This window comes from Lontra canadensis, unplaced genomic scaffold (assembly GCF_010015895.1).
Source record: "Lontra canadensis isolate GAN:19392208 unplaced genomic scaffold, GSC_riverotter_1.0 scaffold78, whole genome shotgun sequence".
Classification (NCBI taxonomy): Eukaryota; Metazoa; Chordata; class Mammalia; order Carnivora; family Mustelidae; genus Lontra; species Lontra canadensis.
In genome coordinates, this window is record NW_022631072.1 from 6,334,314 (window position 1) to 6,356,487 (window position 22,174).

The window sequence follows — 22,174 nt, forward strand, 5'->3', positions numbered from 1 at the left end:
ACCTGAGCCAAAGGCAGCCACTTAACGACTGAGCCACCCAGGTGCCCCTCTAAATACATTTCCTTCTTAGAAAAGAACATGAAACAAACCAAATTTTTCTCCATGCACTCACATATCTCCCACGAGTCTCACATCTCAGACATTGTTAGCCTTAGGAAAAAAAGGTGAAATCAAGTTCAACATCTGATATGGCCAAGTTAGAGATATTTGTGCTTTTGGCAAATTATATGCAGCAGCACATATGATCCTTAAAGATAGTTCTTATTACTGATCTCTGGAAGCCATTCAGGGAACAACTCTTTAAATAGTAAAAAATAAAAACTACATACAGTTTCCCTGAAAATGCCTTTGGTAATTATGCTATAAATGGAGTCAAAACTCTACTCATTAAGCATAGATACCAGTGGGAAGCAAAACAAGTTAGCAGGCATGCACTTCTGTCAGTCTGTCTCAACTACTGAAGGAAACATTGAAAAGTGACCATTTATAAAAGAACAGTTCAGTGTAGGTATGGAAAGGGACCCAACATCATTTTATATAGTGGTTTTAAGAATAAAGACTTTGGAATCAAACTGCCTGGTTTGGATCTTACCCTTGCCGGGTATGTCCTTTGTGCCTCGTTTCTACAACCATCAAGCTGAAATACTAAAAGACCGCATCAGGTTAATGTGAATACTGAGTGAGATAGTACCTATTAAATACTCAGTAATCAGAATACCTAGAATTCGGTAATGATTTAAAAACTGTTATCTTAAAAGATAATCTATATTTCCTCTTGGAAGAATACATCACCTATGAGCTGCTCTTACCAAAAAGTCAAACCTGAGTCTGATCAAGTCCTCAGCTTTAACACTCATAGGACAAAGGAACATGTAAAGTATACCAATGGAATAAAAATGAGCAAATCCAGACTAGGGAAACTCTGTAAGACCAACAACCAGGTTCTTCAACAAATGAACTGCCAAGAATAAAGAGATGGAGGGAAGCCTAAAAAGAGTTTAAAAATGCTTTAAAGGCCACCAATCACAATGTGGACCTCATTTGGTTCAATCTTGACTCAAAACAAACTGCTAAAAATTTAAAAATTAAAACATCTGAGTAAACTGGAAAGCAGATCCCTTATATTAAGGGATTTGCTTTTTTATGTATGATATTACTGTAATGTCCAAAAGGCCCCTTATCTTTAAAAAGATACTGAAATATTGACAAATGAAATTATGTATCTGGACATACTTCAAAACAACACATAAGGTATGGAATGAGTTGGGGTTTAGATAAAATGAGATTGAGTTGATAACTGTAAATACATGAGCACTCATTATACTATTATCTACATTTACATGTGTTAAAAATTCTTCATAATGTTTCTTAAAAAATAGAGAATGATATAAATAGAGAATGATATAAAACTGCAAACAACCCTATACACAATTAAAATTCTATCCAGAGGAGTTCAGTAACAGCTCTCACCATTGCTTAATGTTTAATATGTCCCAAGTATTAAGTTTTACAGCCGTAATTTAATTCTAAATTAAGTTGTGACCTTCCTAAACGGATTCCTGAAACTGAAATTACTTTTACATGCTAACTTTTGATCAGAAATAAAACATGGGACGCCTGGGTGGCTCAGTTGGTTAAGCAGCTGCCTTTGGCTCAGGTCATGATCCCAGCGTCCTGGGATCGAGTCCCACATTGGGCTCCTTGCTCCTCAGGGAGCCTACTTCTCCCTCTGACTCTGCCTGCCACTCTGTCTGCCTGTGCTTGCTCTCGCGCGCTCTCTCTCTCTGACAAATAAATAAATAAAATCTTTTAAAAAAAAAATTTTTTTTTAATTAAAAAAATTTTAAAAAATAACAAAACACAAACTCTTATGGGATGCTTTCATTCATGTAAAGTTCAAAAACAGGCAAAACCAGTCTTTGGTATGACAGTTCAGGGGTAGATATGAGCTGGGGGGTAAATAAATGGAAGGGATATAACAAGTGGAGGGTAAGGTTCTGTATCCTCGTCTGGGTAGTGGTAATATGGGTGGGTGGGTAGGGTGTGTGTGTGTGTTTATGTAAAATTTCAGCAAGCTATACACTTACGATCTGGGTACTTCCCTGTATATAAATTATACTTCAGGGAAAAAAAGAAAAAATATATTTACCTGAACTATTCCCCCAACAACCAAATCAGCATTAGAAAGGGAAAGGTATAAAATACTTGAGAGTATTTCCATTTAATTAGCAAGGAGAAGTCATCCTCTCTCCCACCATTACCACCTATTTTGTCTTTCATTACAGATTTTCATCTTCTCTTGTATAACTCACTACTTCTATAAACAAAATCATGGTTTTTTAAATACTGACATACTAGGGGGGCCTGGGTGGCTCAGTGGGTTAAGCCTCTGCCTTCGGGTCAGGTCATGATCTCGGGGGACCTGGGATCGAGACCCAAGTCAGGCTCTCTGCTCAGCGGGGAGCCTGCCACCTGCCTCTCTACTTGTGATCTCTATCAAATAAATAAAATTTTTAAATAAATAAATACTGACATACTAGACCTGATAGTTCTCACATAAATTTTTAATTATTTCATTTGTAGCTTTTTGAGAATGACTTTTACAAGTGATAAATATTCTACTTACAAATTATTAGGTTCACTGAATAACTGAATTTCTGTGGTATTCCTCATATATGGCATTCATAGCAAATGTCGTTAAGTGATATCCATCTAAGTTCAAAATGCTTCCCACATTATGAATTCAAGAATTAGCAATTTTAGTGACCCTCTCATATCTTGTATTTCATGGTAAAAGTTTAACTATAGTAATTGATCAATTCCAATACACGAGGAGATTTTATTCTAGAAAAATGTTTGGTTCACCTCTTAAGTTTACAAAAGAAGACTAACTTCTTTCCTCCTATACTATTGAAAATCCATTTTCAATATACAAGTGGCAGCTCAAAAAAACAAAATAAAAAAACACTAAGAAGCTATTTACTTCACAAGAATGAGACCTAAAAATCGGAATTTCCCCTAAAATTTGGAAATGTTTGGTAAACACCTCAGAATATTCTTAGTTTTAAGAACTTAAATACCGAAGTTTTCATTTTTGTCCAACAGAAACGAGCTCACATTTAAACTTATATTATTACTTTATTGGCTACTCAGAATGAAAAAACAGTCATCTATTTGTAAATCATGAAGTAAAATATTTATATTTAGCTCCTTTAGTGAACTGCACCCTTACATAAATTGACTCAGGTCAATAAAGAGGACAAAGTCAGTGTAAGCCACTACTCATCTCCTACCTTCTTCAGCTGGCATTCCGCCTTTGCAGGCAGATATGGTTCATGAAATAAATTTAAAACTAATCATTGTGACTTCTTTACTTTCATTCTCCGAGGAAAAGCATGACCCACCACTGAATCAGTGTAAGTAGAGGCATGCTATCCCAAAAATCAGACAATGTTTAATGTCATTTTTAATTAACAGAATATCATTTATACCAGAAATTCTATATGGAAACCTGATCAATGAAAATTAGTAACGACATTTCAGCTTAGAGGCCACTAACTAGGTATATAACCTCACTAAGGCCCTCATAATCTTCCTGTGGCTCCAGTGTCTCCCCCAGGAAAAGGGAAAGCATTATTTCAGAGACTGCAAAAACATGACACTGTGTGGGCTGCTACTCCCCCCTCTGAACAACCACTACTAATAGATCAGAGATGGGATTCAGAAATGGCACCTGAGGTGAAATTTATCTGTCACTGCTAGGCAAGTGATTTACACTTTCTTCCCTTGAACATTTGTCTATGACCCACTTGGAATTAAATACATTTGCACTAAACAGATCAGATTATACACACACACACACACACACACATATATATATACACACACACAATATACACAAGCTAATTTAAGGAGTTAGAACCTCAATTATCATCTTTAAATGGGCACTCTTTTTTTAAAAAAGAGTATGTCACTATTTATTCATTTTTCTATTTCAGATGTAAAACTGTGAGAAGTAAGTCTAAATGGATGAAATACTGAATCTTTCTTAACTTGCTAAACATGCACAACAGTGTTATTTAATTTGAACTACATTCTTGATACTGAGGCATACCTGACTGTGTCTGAGGCAAATCCTAGACAACAATTTACTGAAAAGCTTCCTGGAAAATCAACTAGGAATGTTTACCGTGTTACTTACCTTAGGGCAAATGCACACTCAGTTACAGACTGATATAGAACTTGTAAAGGTGAGCACCCTGACATGTGTTTAGACAATTACATAATTCTGTCAGTGTTATTTCTAGCATCCTCATGTAGTTTCTGAATGTCAAACGCCCCCTGTAGAAAGTTCTTCCTCCTAAGTGTTCCATTCCAAATTTCCAATTCCTCCTTCTTTGTCCCTATCAAATTCTCACCCCCGTCAACCCAACTCTCAACTGTCAGAAGAACACTCTGATTCAAGTAAAATTATTTTGTGCTTTTTTTTTTTCCAAGGGAGAAAGCCAAAATCAGGGAGGGAGAAGGAAATGACAATTGCTTAGTACCATTAAAAAGTGAAAAGTCTGTGGAGAAAGGGAGAGTCATTGGTCAAAACAGAAAATAAATGCTTACTATGAGCCAATTAATGTGTTAAGTGAGGGAGATGTGGTAATTAAGGTAAGACTCCCTCCTGACAGAGATTAAACTGGCCAGGAAAAATAAGTAACTAAAGCAGTATCAATGAAACAAATAACTTGTGCCATGAAAGTTAGATATAACATAGTCTTAAAAATCAGAGAAGGTGGGGCGCCTGAGTGGCTCTGTGGGTTAAAGCCTCTGCTTTCGGCTCGGGTCATGATCTCAGGGTCCTGGGATCGAGCCCCGCATTGGACTCTCTGCTCCGCAGGGAGCCTGCTTCCTCCTCTCTCTGCCTGCCTCTCTGCCTACTTGTGATCTCTGTCAAATAAATAAATAAAATCTTTTGGGGCACCTGGGTGGCTCAGTGGGTTAGAGCCTCTGCCTTAGGCTCAGGTCATGATCCCAGGGTCCTGGGATCAAGCCCCGCATCGGGCTCTCTGCTCTGTGGGGAGCCTGCTTCCTCCTCTCTCTCTCTGCCTGCCTCTCTGCCTACTTCTGATCTGTCAAATTAATAAATCAAATCTTAAAAAATAAATAAATAAATAAATAAATAAATAAAAGAAATCTTAAAAAAAAAAAAATCGGAGAAGGCCTCAGGGCAACCTGCTAGATCAGTCCTAGAACATACAACTCTTGATCTCAGGGTTGTGAGTTCAAGCCCCATGTTGGGCACAGAGTCTACTTAAAAAAAAAAAAAAAAAAGGAAGGCCTGCTGTACAAAGCTTAGTCAAGAATACACCAACATTTGAGAAATAACATGAAACACTTGAGGAACTACAAAAACTACAGTATACCTGACACAGCTCAGATATCATGAAAAGCTCTGGAAGCCACACTAAGGAACTGGACTTTATTTCAAAATGTAATAGTGACTGAAGCTGACTTATTTGAAGAGCACAGGTGTACTTTTACAAAAGTTTCTATCAGCCTACTTCACACATTGTTGGGAAGGTGATCAAGAAGGGGAAGGTGTGAAGAAATAACAAAAAGGGGGAAATGAGCAGTACATCAGAGACTTTGGGGTATACTTAAGACAGTGCAGGTCAGAGCGACAATGTCTCTATAGCAGATGTTCAGTCATATGCATCATCGTGTACTATAGCAAAAAGCAATTATGGAGATGAGGAAGAATCAAAACTCAAACAAACTTAGATTACTGTCTTAATGAGAAGTCTTAGCAAGAACTGGATCTTTATATAAAACTAAAGACACAGCTCTCACTGTTTTTTGTCTATGATTTTTAAACAAGGTTGATTGTTTTTAACTGGGTTCAATTTAAAAGACACTATTCACCTTGTTATACATATATCTAAGCATGAAGTCCAGTAGAAATGATTTCCCTTTACGAAAAGCTCCTGCCACGGATACCACTACTATGTTAAGATCTCGTATGTGCTCCTGTAGCAATATCTGCTCCAAAGCTTCTTCATCGAGCTCAAAGTTATGGTCATCTTCATGAGCAAGAACAATCTGCACTGGACATGGTTTCTTCATAACCTCATCAGAGTTTACTAGGTCATCATCTTCATAATTCTCACCTAGAATTAAAACGAGAAGAGGTTACTTGAATTCCTGAATTACAAACTTCTCCTAAAGCATCAAAACTAAACAAAATTTCAAATAACTTCCCTTTTATTCCATATAAAAAGTGATGGTCAAGTCATATTGGATTTCTCATTCCCTCTATAACAGGATCAAGAATATTGCTAAGAGGGGCGCCTGGGTGGCTCAGTGGGTTAAGCCTCTGCCTTCAGCTCAGGTTATGGATCTCAGGGTCCTGGGATCAAGCCCCACATGGGGCTCTCTGCTCAGCAGGGAGTCTGCTTCCGCCTCTCTCTCTCTGCCTACTTGTGATCTCTCTCTCTCTGTCAAATAGATAAATAAAATCTTAAGAAAAAAAAAGAATATTGCTAAGATTTCCCACTATATATACAGATAAGCAGCAATACTGAAGACAGCCTCTACTATTAAGTCTTAACAGCTAAACGTGAACAGTAGCTATTTCTGGAGCACGCACTATTCCATAAACAACTTCCGCTACTGTATGCACACAGAAACTGATTTGTGATCTGTGTAAAAGGAGGTTGGGGGGATCGATTTTACCCGGTAACTCAGATCCCAATTTTCCCTGTGGGCACCACCTGGAAATTACTCTAAATTACAAAGATTAAAACAGGAAATGTAAACATTGTTTGCTGTGAAACTTAAATGGCTAAGCTAAGGTCCTAAGAAGTTTCTAAAACTCACACATCCAGTAAAGCTAACAAGTCCCTAATTTAGTAAGAGTAATATAATAGCGCACTTCCCTTATTAAAGCAAAGCCCAGGATTAATATTTTAATGGAAAACACAAGAAGAAGAGTCAGTGAGGTACAGAGTTATATTCTACAGTTTCATCGGCTTCTGGGCTCTTTTTCACCAAAGGCCACAGCTACCACTTCAGAAATCACGTAATTCCCCAAAACAGCTATATAAACTCTTCCTTTGTTTACCTAGGACACTAAAAGAAGGTAACCTTTGCAGAAGAACTTTACTCAACAGTAATTAAGAAATAACTATAAAACATGAAACAGCAGAGACAAAGTTCCTCAAGTGTAGGTTTCTGTTCTTTTAAAAACAAAACAAAAACACCTAATAGCCCTTGTCTGGCTTTCTTCCCTATCAATGGCCTGATCCCACACAGTAACAACTTACTCCTGGAGACCATATTTATTACCCTTCCCCACATCAACGTTTTTTAGAAGACTCTCCCCTTGAACCTGTCTACTAAATGCCCCTTTCCAATCTATGGAGACATACGGTATCTATTGTGTTCAATGCAATGACAGTCCCTTCTCTTCCAGGAAACAGTCTACTGAGGAGTGGAACATTATTAGCCAACAATCCAAGAACATCTTATCCAACTAACCACTATTCTTAAAGATTATTTATCTACATTAATGGACTTTTTTCTCCTTACAGAAAGAAATACCTAGCTTACTTGATTTGCAAAAGCTAAGAGCCTTTACTTCCATGTCGCAAGGCCCCTTTCGCTGTACAAAGCAAAAGCAGCAACACTATTTCAAAATGTGCTGCAAACAGTGATGATATAAAGAGCAAGCGATTTCAAAGGAGAATCTTTGAAAGTAAAAGCAATCAATATTTAATTAAAGAAGATACTATCACTTCCTGTTTCAACGGCACACAAATATAGAGCAGTACCTAACTGGCATCCCCTTTTGCCCCCTCCTCTAATCCAGTCTAAATTCCACAAAGTAGCAACTAAATAATACAGGTAAATATGAGTGTGATTAAATTACTCTCCTTAAGATCACTGTTACAGAGGATTAACAACCAAAATCCTACACATCTTATAAAATCCTATACTCACTGCCAAATCTCTCCTGCCTCATTTGGTGCTATTCTCACCTCTGTAAGCTACAAACAGAAACGCTAGCCTTTTTTCAGATCCTTATGCTATTAAAGCTCTTTCTAGACTAATATTTCATTCATGATATTCCTCTGTCTAGAATATTCTTTTCCACATCACTGCCCATCATGCTTACTCTTTAGGTCTCAGTTTAACCATAATTTCCTCAGGACTATCTTTCCTGAGGCTCCTAACCAAGTTTAGTCCTCCTATCCTCCCCCAATCTTTATCCACCCATCATTTGAATATTTATGTAAGTACTTATTTATTGCATGTTTCCCCCTCTAGATTATCAATCCTCTCTTCAAAACCTTCAATTAGCTTCCTACTGTAACCAGAAAAGAGAGAGAAAAAAAACAAAACAAACTCTAACTTCCTTACCATCACCTCCACAGTCCTGTGTGATCTGGCTCCTACAGTCTAGTCCTCTAGCTGTTCCTTGAACAGGCCAAACCTGTTTCCCACCTTAGAATCTTTGTTTTGTTTTCTCCTGTCTAGAACGCTCTGTCCCTAGAAATTCAACAGGCTTAATTCTCCGTCATCAAGGTCTCAGCTCAAGTATTACCCCTTTTTTTTAAGACTTTATTTATTTGACAGAGAGAGAGGTCACAAGCAGGCAGAGAGGCAGGCAGAGAGAGGGGGGAAGCAGGCTCCCCACTGAGCAGAGCGCCTAATGCGGGGCTCGATCCTAGGACCCTGAGGTCATGACCTGAGCCGAAGGCAGAGGCTTAACCCACTGAGCCACCTAGGCACCCTCAAGTGTTATCTCTTAAATGTGGTCTTCCTTGACTACTCAGTCTAAATTAGACCCCTCCACATCACTTTAACAGGGTTCCCCCCCCCAGTCTTTCTCAGTATCTAAAATAACCCTTTTTCATTCGTTTACATGTGTACCTTTTATCTCTCCCTCCATAAAATATATGTACCACAAAAATAAGGATCCCAAGCACCCTGCCGACCACTCTGTCTCCCAGCACCCAGAACAGTGCTTGGCACCTAGCAGGTGCTTAATAAATACTTCTTGATTGGATGAAATTTACACATTTTACTCAGGAGTTTTATACCTGCCCCTATGTATTTTATGGGCAAATGTGACAATCACATAACTAGTTTGGGAAAATACTTCCAGCAACTCAATAGTGTATTTATTACAAAATTACAATTAGAAGTATGAAGTTCTGCCAAGTAATACACTAATTTAAAAGAACCTAAAATGAACAAAGTATGCTGAAATATCATCATGACCAAATTTGGATTGCAGATTTTGTTAAAAATGAACAAACAGTCCTGGTTCCTATATAAAAGCATTAGTCTCTGAAAAATAAAATAGACAAACCACTTGGCAGGAAATTTTTATTAACTTGAAATTTCACCGAGGTCAGTTGACTATAAGTTACCATGTAGCCAGTTTTGATTAGCATGGATAAAGATAGGTACCTAAGATATACAGGCGGCAGATATCTACACATCGTCACCATTTCTAGTCTACAGACTTCTGAAGTGAAGTGCCCCAAACACATTTCAAAGGTATAATGAAGCACAATGACATGGTTCACTAACTTTACTCCCCCATCATGATTTTTCTACCAAATGTGTACTAACCACAAATAAAGTATACTTCATTCATCACTGATACAAGCAACTGAATAATTGTAATGTACATTTTATTAGACTACTTGTAAACCTTAACATACAGTGATTACCTAAATTGGAAATCTTTTTAAATTTACCATTACTCTGAGATTTTAAACTGAAGTTAAATGTTATGCAAAGAGTGATTTTAATTCTATTTCCATTTCTTAGTGTCAAAAAATGACTGAAGGTGACTTCAGACCTCCAATAAATTTTCCTGATTCACTGTTCCAAGTCAGTTCTTCCCCCACTCCAACTCCCAAATGGATCTTTCAAGGTCAAAGCTGAAAGATACCTACCTAGAGAAAATCAACTGTTCCTCAAATATTTCCCCAGGCCTTAATGCTAAGCATACTTAACCTATATGTCACAAGGCCTACAAAAAGACATTTACCTTAGTAAAAAAGAGCAGTAGTTGTCACTGGTTGAGGGGGAAGGAGACATGACCAGGTGGAGCTGAGGATTTTTAGGGCAGTTAAAGTATTCTCTCTAATGCGACAGACATATGGCATTATACATTTGTCAAAACCCACAGAATATGCAACCCCAATAGTGCAGCCTAACGTAAACTATGGGCTTTGAGTAATAATGAGGAGCCAATGACGAGTCATAAATTGTAACAAATGTACCACTTTGGTCTGGAGCAGGGAGCCTGTTGATGTGTGGGGACGAAGGAACACGCATACTCTGTGTTTTCCACTCAGTTTTGCTGCGAACCTAAAACTGCTCTAAAAAAGGAAATCTACAAAAAAAGACACTTGGTCTTTTTGATCGCTCTTTAAACATACTTTATCTTAAATCTGCCAAATTCATACATTCAGCATATACTCCAATGGCAAAATTTACACTTCAGGACTGACCTAGATCCATCTGCCAGCTTCCAACATAATTATAAGCTAAGGCAATAAAAAGATGCTACAAATCTGCATTACAATAAAATGTTACTAATGTTAGATATTTCAACCCCAAACTAAACTTGTAGAAAGAGAACCAAGTAAAGGGTAATTCACTCTTCAAATGAAATGAAATGCAATGAAAAGTATATTTTAAGTTATTATTCACATTCCAACTAAAAATGTAAAACAATCTGCATAGAAAGTAGCATGGTTCAGTCTACTCACTATTTACAAAAATTAGCAGTTTGACAAAAGCTTTTTTGTGTCTGGTACTTGGCCTTCAATATTTATACTCTATAACCAAATAAAAACAGTATCTAAGTATTCAGAAGTTTATTCTAGCACATATTTTTAAAAGCCTTAAAGAGGTTATACCATAGCAAACCTATTTGTAGAAATTTTATAAGAAAATAAAAGATGCTAACAAAGATGAACAAGTTTGTTGAGCAGCATTATTTGTGGCAGTGAAAACTAATGTTGAAGGGGCGCCTGGGTGGCTCAGTGGGTTGAGGCCTCTGCCTTCAGCTCAGGTCATGATCCCGGGGCTCTGGGATCGAACCCCACATTAGGCTCTCTGCTCTGCAAGGAGCCTGCTTCCTCCTTTCTCTCTCTCTCTCTCTCTCTCTGCCTGCCTCTCTGCCTACTTGTGATCTCTGTCTGTCAAATAAATAAAATATTAAAAAAAAAAAACAAAACACTAATGTTGAGTGTGGAACTCCACTGGAAATAGACCAAACAGTTCTTTTAAACCACGTGGGCATATTACATGGCTTAAAAACACATCCACATATTTAAGATATTAAGGATATTTAAGACATCAGTATAAAATAAGTGGGGAAAAGGCAGATCACAAACTATTACAACTCACCCCCAATTCTGTTTTGCTTTGTTTTTTAAAAAACATTAGGTACCTTATAGAGAAAAAAACAAAAACATACACTTGGGACTTTCTCTTCCAGTCATTAAAGTAACTGTTGGCCCTCTGCCACAAACTGTAAAACTAAGCAAAATATATGAGGCATCTTTTTTCAAGGATGGACAATAATCATAGGAGAGTAATCCTTGATAGAAGAAAACTCACAAGGTGAGTCCCATGATTACCACGCCCATCTCTACTTAACCCTCCCACTCTCCGCCTAGAAGCAATTTCTGAAACATAGCATGGGGAACCACAACACAGTATCTGAGTTCAGGGCTGCTAAAGCAGTTGGAACCTGTCACACACAAAAGAGAAAAAGAAGCTGTGCAGAGGTACAGCCCAGAAGATTCACAGGTACAGAGGAACACAACACTATGCAAAGCTTACCAGAAAGCTGCTACTATGGGGTTGAAAGACAAACAGAGACACCAAAAATGAATAGTACTGGGATACTTTGGCATTCTGTCCAGCTGTGATGGAAAGATCTTATGAATACCTCAGGTACCACAAAGGCATAAAAGAATCTGATGGGGAGGCGGGCTACAGAATAGATAAAACACTACGGCCATTAGGTTGATAGTCTCTGAATCTGGGAGATGTATATGCACAGGTTCCTTATGTCATTCTTGTCTTTCCACACATATTTGAAAATTTCCATAGTAGAAAGTTTCTTTTTAAAAGTAGTAGGGCTAGGGGCACCTGGGTGGCTCAGTTGGTTAAGTGCCCAACTCCTGCTCAGGCCATGATCTCAGAGTCATGGGACTGAGGCCTGTGCAGGGCTCCAAGTGCCGCAGGGAGTCTGCTTGAGATTCTCTCCCTCCTTCCCTCCCCCCTCTCATGAGCACGCTCTCTCTCTCTCAAATAAATATATCTGGGGGGGGGGGGTAAAAAAGGTAGTGAGGTTAATAAAGGTTTTATTAAGAAATGAAACAGATCCAAATACAAAAGACAGAGACGCAGGTCAGTGCTATTAGAAATACAAAAGAAGTCTGAAAGATTCTATAACACAGCTTTCTCAACCTTTCTTCTACTTCCACAGCCCTTTAATGATTGGGAGAGACAAAAGGAGTGCCATGGAGGATTTTTTTTTTTTTTAAGTTTTCAAAAATACACAAGGTCAAGCAATTGTAAAGTTCTATGTCTACTCTACCATTCCCATCAACCCAACTCCCCATAAAAAAAGTTCATCTAAACACATCAATCCTTGCCTCGTAAAATCTAAAAGCAAAAACCCTAAAAAACTCATTATCAATTGGCTAACTAAAAGTAGGTACTCTTTACTAGGAAAAACTGAAAAAAATTAGATTTAAAATCAAATCCATTAAAAGCCTAAAAAAGACAATTTTAGGACCAGATGACTACACTGGTGAATTCTACCAAACATTTAAGGAAGGGAAAAAAAAAAATTTTTTTTTAAGGAAGAAACTATACCAATTCTACAAAGACTCTTACGGGGGGGGGGGGGGGGGGGAGTATTTCCCAACACATTTTATGAAGACAGTATTATTACCCTAATACCAAAACGAGACAAAAACATTAGAAGAAAAAACTACCAACCAATAGCCCACATGAACAGACATAAAATCCTTAATCAAAATCCTGTATTCAGAATACATAAAAAATTCTTAGTTGTTTGATAAGAGCAATTCCATTTTTTTTCAAAGACTTTATTAGAGACAGAGAGAGAGAACATGCATGCACACACGCATGGGGAGCGGCAAAGGGACAAGCAAACTCCCCGCTGAGCAGACCCCCGACACAGGGGCCTAGATCCCAGGATCCTGGGATCATGACCTGAGTCCAAGTCAGATGCTTAACCAGATGAACCACCCAGGCACCCCCTAGAACAAATTCCACCTTAAAGTGGATGAAATATTTTAATAAACACTTCAAAGAAGACATATGAATGGTCATTAAGCACATGAAAATATACTCAATACCATTAGATGTTAGGGAAATAAGAATTAATACCACAATCAGATACTGCTACACACTCTTAACAGCTAAAATTTACAAGACTGACAAAACAGCTGGTGGGGAGCAAATGGCACTCACATATATTTCTGTTTAGAGTACAAAATGATACAATCACTTGGAAAAATGTTTTGGTAATACCTTATAGAAAATTAAACACAGTTTAAATAATCTCTATGCCCAAGGTGGGGCCTGAATTCATGACAAGATCTAGAGTCCCATGCTCTACTGACCTAGACAAGAGCCCCAGTTAAACATGTATTTACCATACAACCTGCAATCACACATCTAGGTACTTAAAAGAGAAATTAAAACATACGACAACAAAAGACTTGAAAATGAATAGTCACAGCAACTTTAATTATAACAGCCATAAAGAGGAAAAAAAACCCAAAGGTCCATTCACTGGAAAATGCATAAATTGTGTTAAACCCATACAATGAACTATTACTTGGAAATGAAAATGAATTACTGAAATACACACTAATACAGATAAATCTAAAAAGCTATATAGGGGCACCTGGGTGGCTCACTTGTTAAGCGTCTGCCTTCAGCTCAGGTCATGATCCCAGGGTCCTGGGATCAAGCCCCACATCGGGCTCTCTGCTCAGTGGGAAGCCTGCTTCTTCCTCTCCCACTCCCCCTGCTTGTGTTCCTTCTCTCGCTCACTGTATCTCTCTCTGTCAAATAATAAATAAAATCTTTTTAAAAAAAAAAAAAAAGCTATATACTAAGTGAAAGGAGCCACACATATGAAATTCTAGAAAAAGTAAAACTGCAGTAACAGAAAGCATATCATTGGCTCTTGGGAGCTGAAGACAGGGGAGGAGAATTGACTACTGCTACAAACTCAATGTGTATGTGTCCCCAAATTCGTATACAGAAGCCCTCCCTAATCCCGGATGTGATGGTATTTGGAGGTGGGGCCTGTGGGGTGATAATATAAGGTCATGAGGGTAGAGCCCTCATGTATGGAATTAGTAAGGGACTTTAGAGAAATGATCTTTCTCCACCCTGTAAGGACACAGCAAGCCAGCTGTATGCAAACAAGAAGAGGACGGAAACCAAATCTTCTGGCACCTTGATCCTAGGCTTTCCAGTCTCCATTAACTGAAAAATAAATGTCTGTTTAAGCCATCCAGTCTATGGTAATCTGTTACAGCATCCCAAGCTAAGGTAATTATAAAAGGATGCAACAAGTTTTTTGAGATGATAGAAATGCTCTGTACCATGATGGTGCCTGTGGTGGGGGCTACACAACTACAAATTCATCAAAACTCATTAAATTGTACTCAAAAATCAGTTAATTTTATGTAAATTATTTCAGTAAGGCAGATTTTGAAAAAAAATCAATGCAGCCTATTCCCCTTAGCACTTTTGTTGTTTTTTTTTAAAGATTTTATTCATTCATGAGAAAGGGGCTGGGGCGAGGGAGGAGCAGACTCCCAGCTGAGCAGGGAGCCCAACCCCCAAGATCATGACCTGGGATCAACGCAGATGCTTAACTGACTGAGCCACCCAGGTGCCAAACCACACCCCCCTTAGCACTTCCATTTAATAAATGAGAGCATAAAGCAATACAACCAATTTATTGGTCATTTTCCAGAACAAAAATATTATAAATAGTATTATCCTCTTCGAGGAGTATTGCCCCTGAAGGTTATACTCCAATGGGATGAAAAACTAGAGCTGTCAATTCTGACACTGCTCAAATTCAATTTAAAATGTTTTCTCTTGGGTGCCTGGGTAGCTCAATGGGTTAAGCCTCTGACTTCGGCTCAGGTCACCATCCCAGGGTCCTGGGCTTGAGGCCCACATCGGGCACTCTGCTCAGCAGGGAGCCTGTCCCCCCCACCCCCTGCTTCTCTGCCTACTGTGATCTCTCTCTCTGTGTCAAATAAATAAATAGGGGTGCCTGGGTGGCTCAGTGGGTTAAAGCCTCTGCCTTCCGCTCAGGTCATGATCCCAGGGTCCCGGGATCAAGCCCTGCATCTGGCTCTCTGCTCAGCGGGAAGCTTGCTTCCCCCTCTCTCTCTCTGCCTGCCTCTCTGCCTAATTGTGATTTCTGTCTATCAAATAAACAAATAAATAAATAAAATCATTTAAAAATAAATAAATAAAAATCTTTTTAAAAAAACGTTTTCTCTTGGACTGAATTTAGGAACTAGAAAATATAATTCTGAGTGTCTCCAATGGTGACAAATGTACTCCTCTGTGAATGAATTCCTGTGAATCCACTACCTCACCATGCCAAAATATTTTGGTTAGGAAATAAAAAAGTTATTAGGAAGTTACTAATACTTATTTTCTTAAAGAATTCAAAATGGCTTTTTATATTGGGGAGGTAGGACGCTTTATTATTATTATTATTCCTATAAATTCCACAATCTGTTAAGGCATCAACAGATTATGCATATACCTCCCAGAATATCTATGTCAAGACCCATGAGGACATTTAAGTTCTAATATGTACACTTAAAAATTAGCCTCAATACTCAAAATTATATCTAATATATCACTCATAGGGGCTTTAGAGATCAGGCAGCCAAATTCACTAATTTTACAGAAAAGGAAAACACAGGACTACACTTCCGTTTGCAGCGAGAACTGGGCTAGGTCTTCTTATTAATTTTATGATTTTCCTCTACAGCAGTGCTTCTCAAACTTTTAACATGCATATGAATCACTTGGGGACCTTGTTAAAATGCATATTCTGATTCAGTAAATCTGGAGGGGAGCCTAAAACTTCACATTTCTAACTTCAAAATTGATGCCAGCACTGTTGGCTTCTGAACCTAATGGAGAACCATGGGATCACCATATTTTACAGATGTTTAGTAAGCAAACTCATTTTATTTTGTAGTTTCTTATGTTTTTACAGAAGGAAAAAGTTTTCAAGCTAAACTACAATCCTGTATTCTTCCTGAGAGACTGCTGATAATCTGATGTAACTAACCACTCCAACCTAGCCACTGAGGATTCTGGATAAGGTGAAAAAAGGCAGTGAAGAAAGACATCCCTACTTTAAAAATGTAAGTACAGAAAATGTTTTAATATGTCGACATGATATATAGCTGGAGTTGAAAATTATTGGTCTGTTGGTCAGGAGTCACCATCAGCTCACCTGAGGGAACTTTCATAACAGTGCTGGACTTCCCTCACCCATCCCCCAGACAGATGCAGCCCAGAAGAAGAATACTGACCGACACACACTTGGATTTTGGTAATACAGTTTTGTTTTGTTTTTTTTTTTTGAAAAAGAAAAGCAGAATCAGGGACTTCAAGTTTTAACTATTTGTTCCTATAAAATAGTGTTATTAAGAACTCACAAGGTTAGGGGCACCTGGGTGGCTCAGTGGGTTAGGCCTCTGCCTTCGGCTCAGGTCACAATCTCAGGGTCCTGGGATGGAGGCCCGCATCGGGCTCTCTGCTCAGAGGGAGCCTGCTTCCTCCTCTCTCTCTGCCTGCCTCTCTGCCTACTTGTGATCTCTCTGTCAAATAAATAAGTAAAATCTTAAAAAAAAAAAAAAAAAAAAACTCACAAGGTTCAACTTCTCTCATATAAAACAGAAACTACAATGCAAATTGCAAAAATAAAAACTTCAAAGATTTCAGAAGACCTATTATAATGTCAGATATCAGAAACTTTCCCACATTAGCTTTTCCCCTTTTGCTAATCATTTTGCTAAAAATGTTTTTAAAGAGTATCTAATGTAATTCATCTCCTTCCTTCATTACTGTCAAATTAAGAGATACACAAAAATTGTTTTCTTAAAAGATTCACACATTATTTTCCACTTGAACACTACTGTTTCCATAGTAACCAGCACTGATGTCACGGAATTTTTGCTGTTCCCATTTTAAGAATACTGAGGCATAAAAATGTTTTTACGAATTTATCTAAACAGATTAAGAAAAATGTAGAATAGATTACAAATGTACAAGCACAAGGTATTTTCCCCAAAGCTTATCACCAAATATTAAACAGTTCTTAAAGCATACCCTTTGGAAAATATAAGTGTACTCTGAAGAAAAAAATTTTCAACTGAGGTTAATTTAAATTAGATAGCTTAAATGAGGATGCAGTTTATGAAGTCAATTTTGTTAGCTAGTTAAGAGATGCTAGAATAATGGCTCAGGGGACTCTTAAGCAACAACACAGAAATTCAGAAAAATTCTACTTAGGATCAGCAATAAAGGTTTTTCTCAATTTCTTTCTAAAGTTAAGTCCTGTAGAAAATCTCACCCAAGTTACCCCAGGGGTCTTGCATCTGTTCTTAAGCACTTTTTTTTTTGGGGGGGGGGGGAAGGTAGGGAAGATACACTTTTGTTCTGCAGTCCTAGTTTTTAAAGAATCAGAGTACACAATACTGAAAAAATTAATTTTTAGGGAAGTTATTTATATGCTAAAGGAATTCTTACACACATATGAACAGGGACCCTAAAAAGTTTCCTTGTCCATGAAGTACTATTAAGAAATGGGGCGGGGTGGGGGAGGATCTGAAACAATGTAAATATTCATGGGTAAATTAACCATGAAATAGAAAGCCAAAATTAACAAACAAGATGTTAAGTGTGTATACATGGATAAACTTCAAAACCAATGTCGAATGAAAAATCAAATCACAAGTACAGCCTCTGGGCCACTTACTAAAAATTGTTAAATAAAGCACAATACCGTGTATCATTTATTTTAAAAATACATGTAAGGGGGTGCCTGGGTGGCTCAGTTGGTTAAGCATCCAACTCTTGATCTTAGCTCAGGTTTTGATCTCAGGGGTGTGAATTCAAGCCCCACACTGGGTGTGGAGTCTACTTTAAAAAAAAAAAAACGGATATATATGCCAACTGCAATAGAGTGTGTGTGTGTGTGTGTGTGTGTAGGAAGGGAAGAAAAGAAGAAAAAGATGTTGGGAGAACCCTTCAACTTGTAAAGTGACATTTTATTTCTCTTTAAAATGATTCAAAACAATTAGGGTAAATACTACGCATTAGATCTAGGCAATGGGCGCTTGGACATCTATAATATTTTCCTATCATTTTTATAAGTTTGAAATATGTTACAATTGTTTTTAATGAAGACTTTTAGATTACTTCAGAATTTACTTCACAGAAAAAGTCACTTCTATTTATTGAATGACTCCATGACTTTGGGCCAGGTACCGTTGAGAGGAACCCCCTCAACAACCCTGAAATTTCGCAATTATCCCCAATTCAGAGATTAGAAATATGGACAAAATTTTCTTAAAAAAAAAAGCAGTATATGCATCAAGATTTCTATCTGGGGGGTCACCTGGGTGGCTCAGTGGGTTAAGCCTCTACCTTCAGCTCAGGTCATGAACTCAAGGTCCTGGGATGGAGCAGGGAGCCTGCTTCTCCCTCTCAATCTCTGCCAGCCTCTCTGCCTACTTGTGATCTCTGTCAAATAAATAAATAAAATCTTAAAAAAAAAAAAAATTTCTATCTGGGCTTGTATAACAAGCCCATGCGGTTTCCTCTATACCAAACTTACAATGTTACAGGATAATTCTTATAAAAAAATCATTGTTCCCCAGTAGCATAGCCATAGGAAAGGAGACACAAATCAGTCCATTATTTTTGAAAAGATGTTTATCACTTAAAACAAATCCCTGATATCAGTTCATCTATCCTTATAAAGTAAAAAATGACAAGTACAGATTATGTGTGGGCTTAACGAGTTTGATTTTGTGTCACTGGGAGAGGTAAATTGATAAACATCTGAAATTTGAGATTTTTAGATCCTTAAAATCCTGGATTAAACTGGAGTCCTGGACAAAAAAAATAAGAGTAACCAAAATAATTAAAAACTACAGATACACATGTCTTCCTTGAATAGGAATAAAAAAAAAATATGTCTGCTATAGCACAGTCTAGCTGTAATTTAATTATACATGGATCTGAGCTATACTGACAATATTTAATTAGCCAACACCACACCATAAAACAGTGAGTCCCATGTACACTAAAGCTTAAGAACCAGCTGGGTGGCTTGTTTGGAATACAGACTCTTGGACCTCAACTCCAGAGCTGATTCAGCTGATCAGGAGCGAGTCCAGGAACCTACATTTGTAAAAGCACCCCACTAACCACCACCAAGGTCATTCCCATGCAAGGGGGTTAAAGGACTAGAAGTAGGAATGTGTAAGTCTTTATTCCTTCAACAAACACTCACTCAACACTCACAACAAGGTTCTAAGAATTGCAAAATTCACTAGTGAACAAATTAAAAAAAAAAAAAAAGTCCTGCCCTTAGGAGTTTATTACATCCTAAAGATGAGAAAATAGAAAACAAGAAAACAAGTAAATGACATTGGCTAGTGTTAAGTATAGTACAGAGAAAAATAAAGCAGGTTAAAGGAAATGGAACAGGGGCTTGCTATTTCATGAAAGAATGATCAGGCAAAACTTCTCTAATAAGGAAACAGTTGAGCAGAAAACTGAAAGAAGTGATAGTATCTGGGAGAATGGGTGAAAACATCATTAGTAACTTTCTCACTCTTCGAAATAATGTATGAAATAATTTTAGGTATACCTTCTACTATAGAAGAGGGAAAAACACTGTCTATTCTGGGTTAATAGCTACGTAATACCCCTTTAATCCTCAAAGTCATTTTGTTTGGTAAACTATGAGCTTCCCTGTTTGCATATAGGAGGACTATGAGGTTCAGATTAAGCAATCTGCAAGGACATAGATTTCCTAAGTAATCAAACCTGTATGCACACTCAGGTCCTTGTTAAATCCATCATCTTCCAACTATGCCAAATGAGCATGTCTGTTGAATCAACTCAGAGCTGAATTGTTACCTGCTCAAGATATCTAGAAAGCTGAAAAAAAGTTACCAAAACCACAATTTGTTTAAAAAAAAAGAAGACGACGACGACGACGAGGGATTTATCTCCTTTAAAACAAATCTTAGCATACAGCTACTTTTCCCTCTTTCCAAAAATTTCTATGTCAAAATTTATTTATATAGTCAGCAAAGCATTTATACCATCCCCCAACATGTGGGAAATAATCTTTTTTCTCTTCCTTAGCTTTCTAGAAGGGCAAATTTTAAACTGGAGACTTTCAAAATATGAGATGCAATAAAATTATATTTGCCCATTTTTGATAAGATATGCATATATATTTACATGTAAATAAATGTGTAATTCATTGTTTCATATGGTACACCTATACAATGTGTCATCAATAACTGACAAAGGTCCCCCACACCATCTACTTCAAGCTAGTAGTAACTAGAGAGCAAGGCACTATACTTGATACCAGAGAAATGCAATTTGCTGATAACAGTCCTTACTCTCAAGGCTCCAACAAAAACAAGTATAAAATAACAGTAAAGAAAGCACTACATTAAATTATTTAGCTAGTGTTATCAATGAAGACATCATCTGGAGAAGGCTGCATCTCTCTGAGCCCTGAAAATCAAATTAAGGCTAACCTTCAAAGTTTAGGCTAAGAATACTAGGCATTATCCTGAGAGACAAGGAAAATTTTGAGGCAGACGAGTGACAGGATCACAGCTGTGCTGCAGAGATAAACCAAAAGTGATGAGTGTGTAAGAAGTATAATGAGAATCTAAAAACAGGGAAATCAGATATTAAGTAACTAGAAGAGCCTAAGTATAAGGTGAGAAGCCCAAAGTCAGGACGTGACAGTAAAAATGAAAAGCAATGCATGTAAGAGCTAGCCAGTTCCTCTTCAACATCCCCCTCTGAACTAGACAACAGAATACACTAAATTAGTCCATATTTCTATAAAGAATATATTCTTTTCTTATAAGCCTTTATAAAACAACAACACACTAAATTTCCATTTCCAAAAGTAATTTTGGCAGTTACTCTAAGGTTTTCTAACACAGGGATCAGGTATCCATCAAAACCAGAGTAGGTTTCCTTGACTCAGGCAAACCACTGAATCATTCCCTTTTGGCCCCCCAATTAACTCAGTAGTGAGTTAAAGATATTAAATCCACAGAAAAGCTACTGAAATTTGGGATAATCAGTTAGCAAAGGAGTCATTAATACACACACAGATCCAGGCTTAAATTTAGAATAAGGTTTTTATGATCAATCTCAAACAGGTTATCTGCCAAGACTCTGGAAATAAGATGCTACATTCCATTTTGCCACGACTCTCTACCTTAGATGGCTCATTATAGCAGCAGTTTATTTATTTAAGAAAGAAAGAAAGAGAGAAAGGAGGGAAGGAGGGAGGAAGAAAGAAAGAAAATTGATTATCTATCTGAGAGAGTGTGTGCACAAGGGGGAGGGGGGGAGGGAGAGAGGAACAAGCAGCCTCCCCATTGAGTGTGGAGCCTGACAAGGGAGGGGCTCAATCCCAGGACCTTGGTATCATGACATGAGCTAAAGTCAGATGCCTAACCGACTGAGGAACCCAGATGCCCCTATCAGCACTTTAAAAAAAACAAAGTATACACTCAAACACAGGCAAAATTCCTACTAAGAAAAGAGCTGTAGGAAAAAAGGAATAGTGCAAAACAGACAAACATCCTTCCAAGTAGATATATGTGACTAATCTGAAAGAACTTGAAAAACAAAAGGGATAAAGTCAGAGATTCTCATTATACTCTTCCTTTTATCCTTTCTCTAGTTTGGCAACTTTTAGAGTACATACACATCAGGATTCTTTGCAGCAGATAAAAGAGATGCTCAAAAACAGGCAGGGGAACACATCTGTATA

At 37.6% G+C, this 22,174-nt stretch overlaps 1 protein-coding gene across 4 annotated transcripts in view; it reads right to left on the reverse strand.

The window, feature by feature from the left end:
• The window catches only part of ATL2 (atlastin GTPase 2), a 61,162-nt gene that overhangs the window by 31,018 nt on the left and 7,970 nt on the right, over positions 1-22,174 (reverse strand). For 3 of the 4 annotated variants that reach the window (XM_032881936.1, XM_032881935.1, XM_032881937.1), the window contains exon 2: positions 5,914-6,158. The exons of the other annotated variant lie outside the window; for it this stretch is intronic. In XM_032881936.1, the coding sequence (XP_032737827.1) occupies positions 5,914-6,158 (245 nt within the window). The remainder of the gene's footprint in view (positions 1-5,913; positions 6,159-22,174) is intronic. 4 annotated transcript variants of the gene reach the window in all.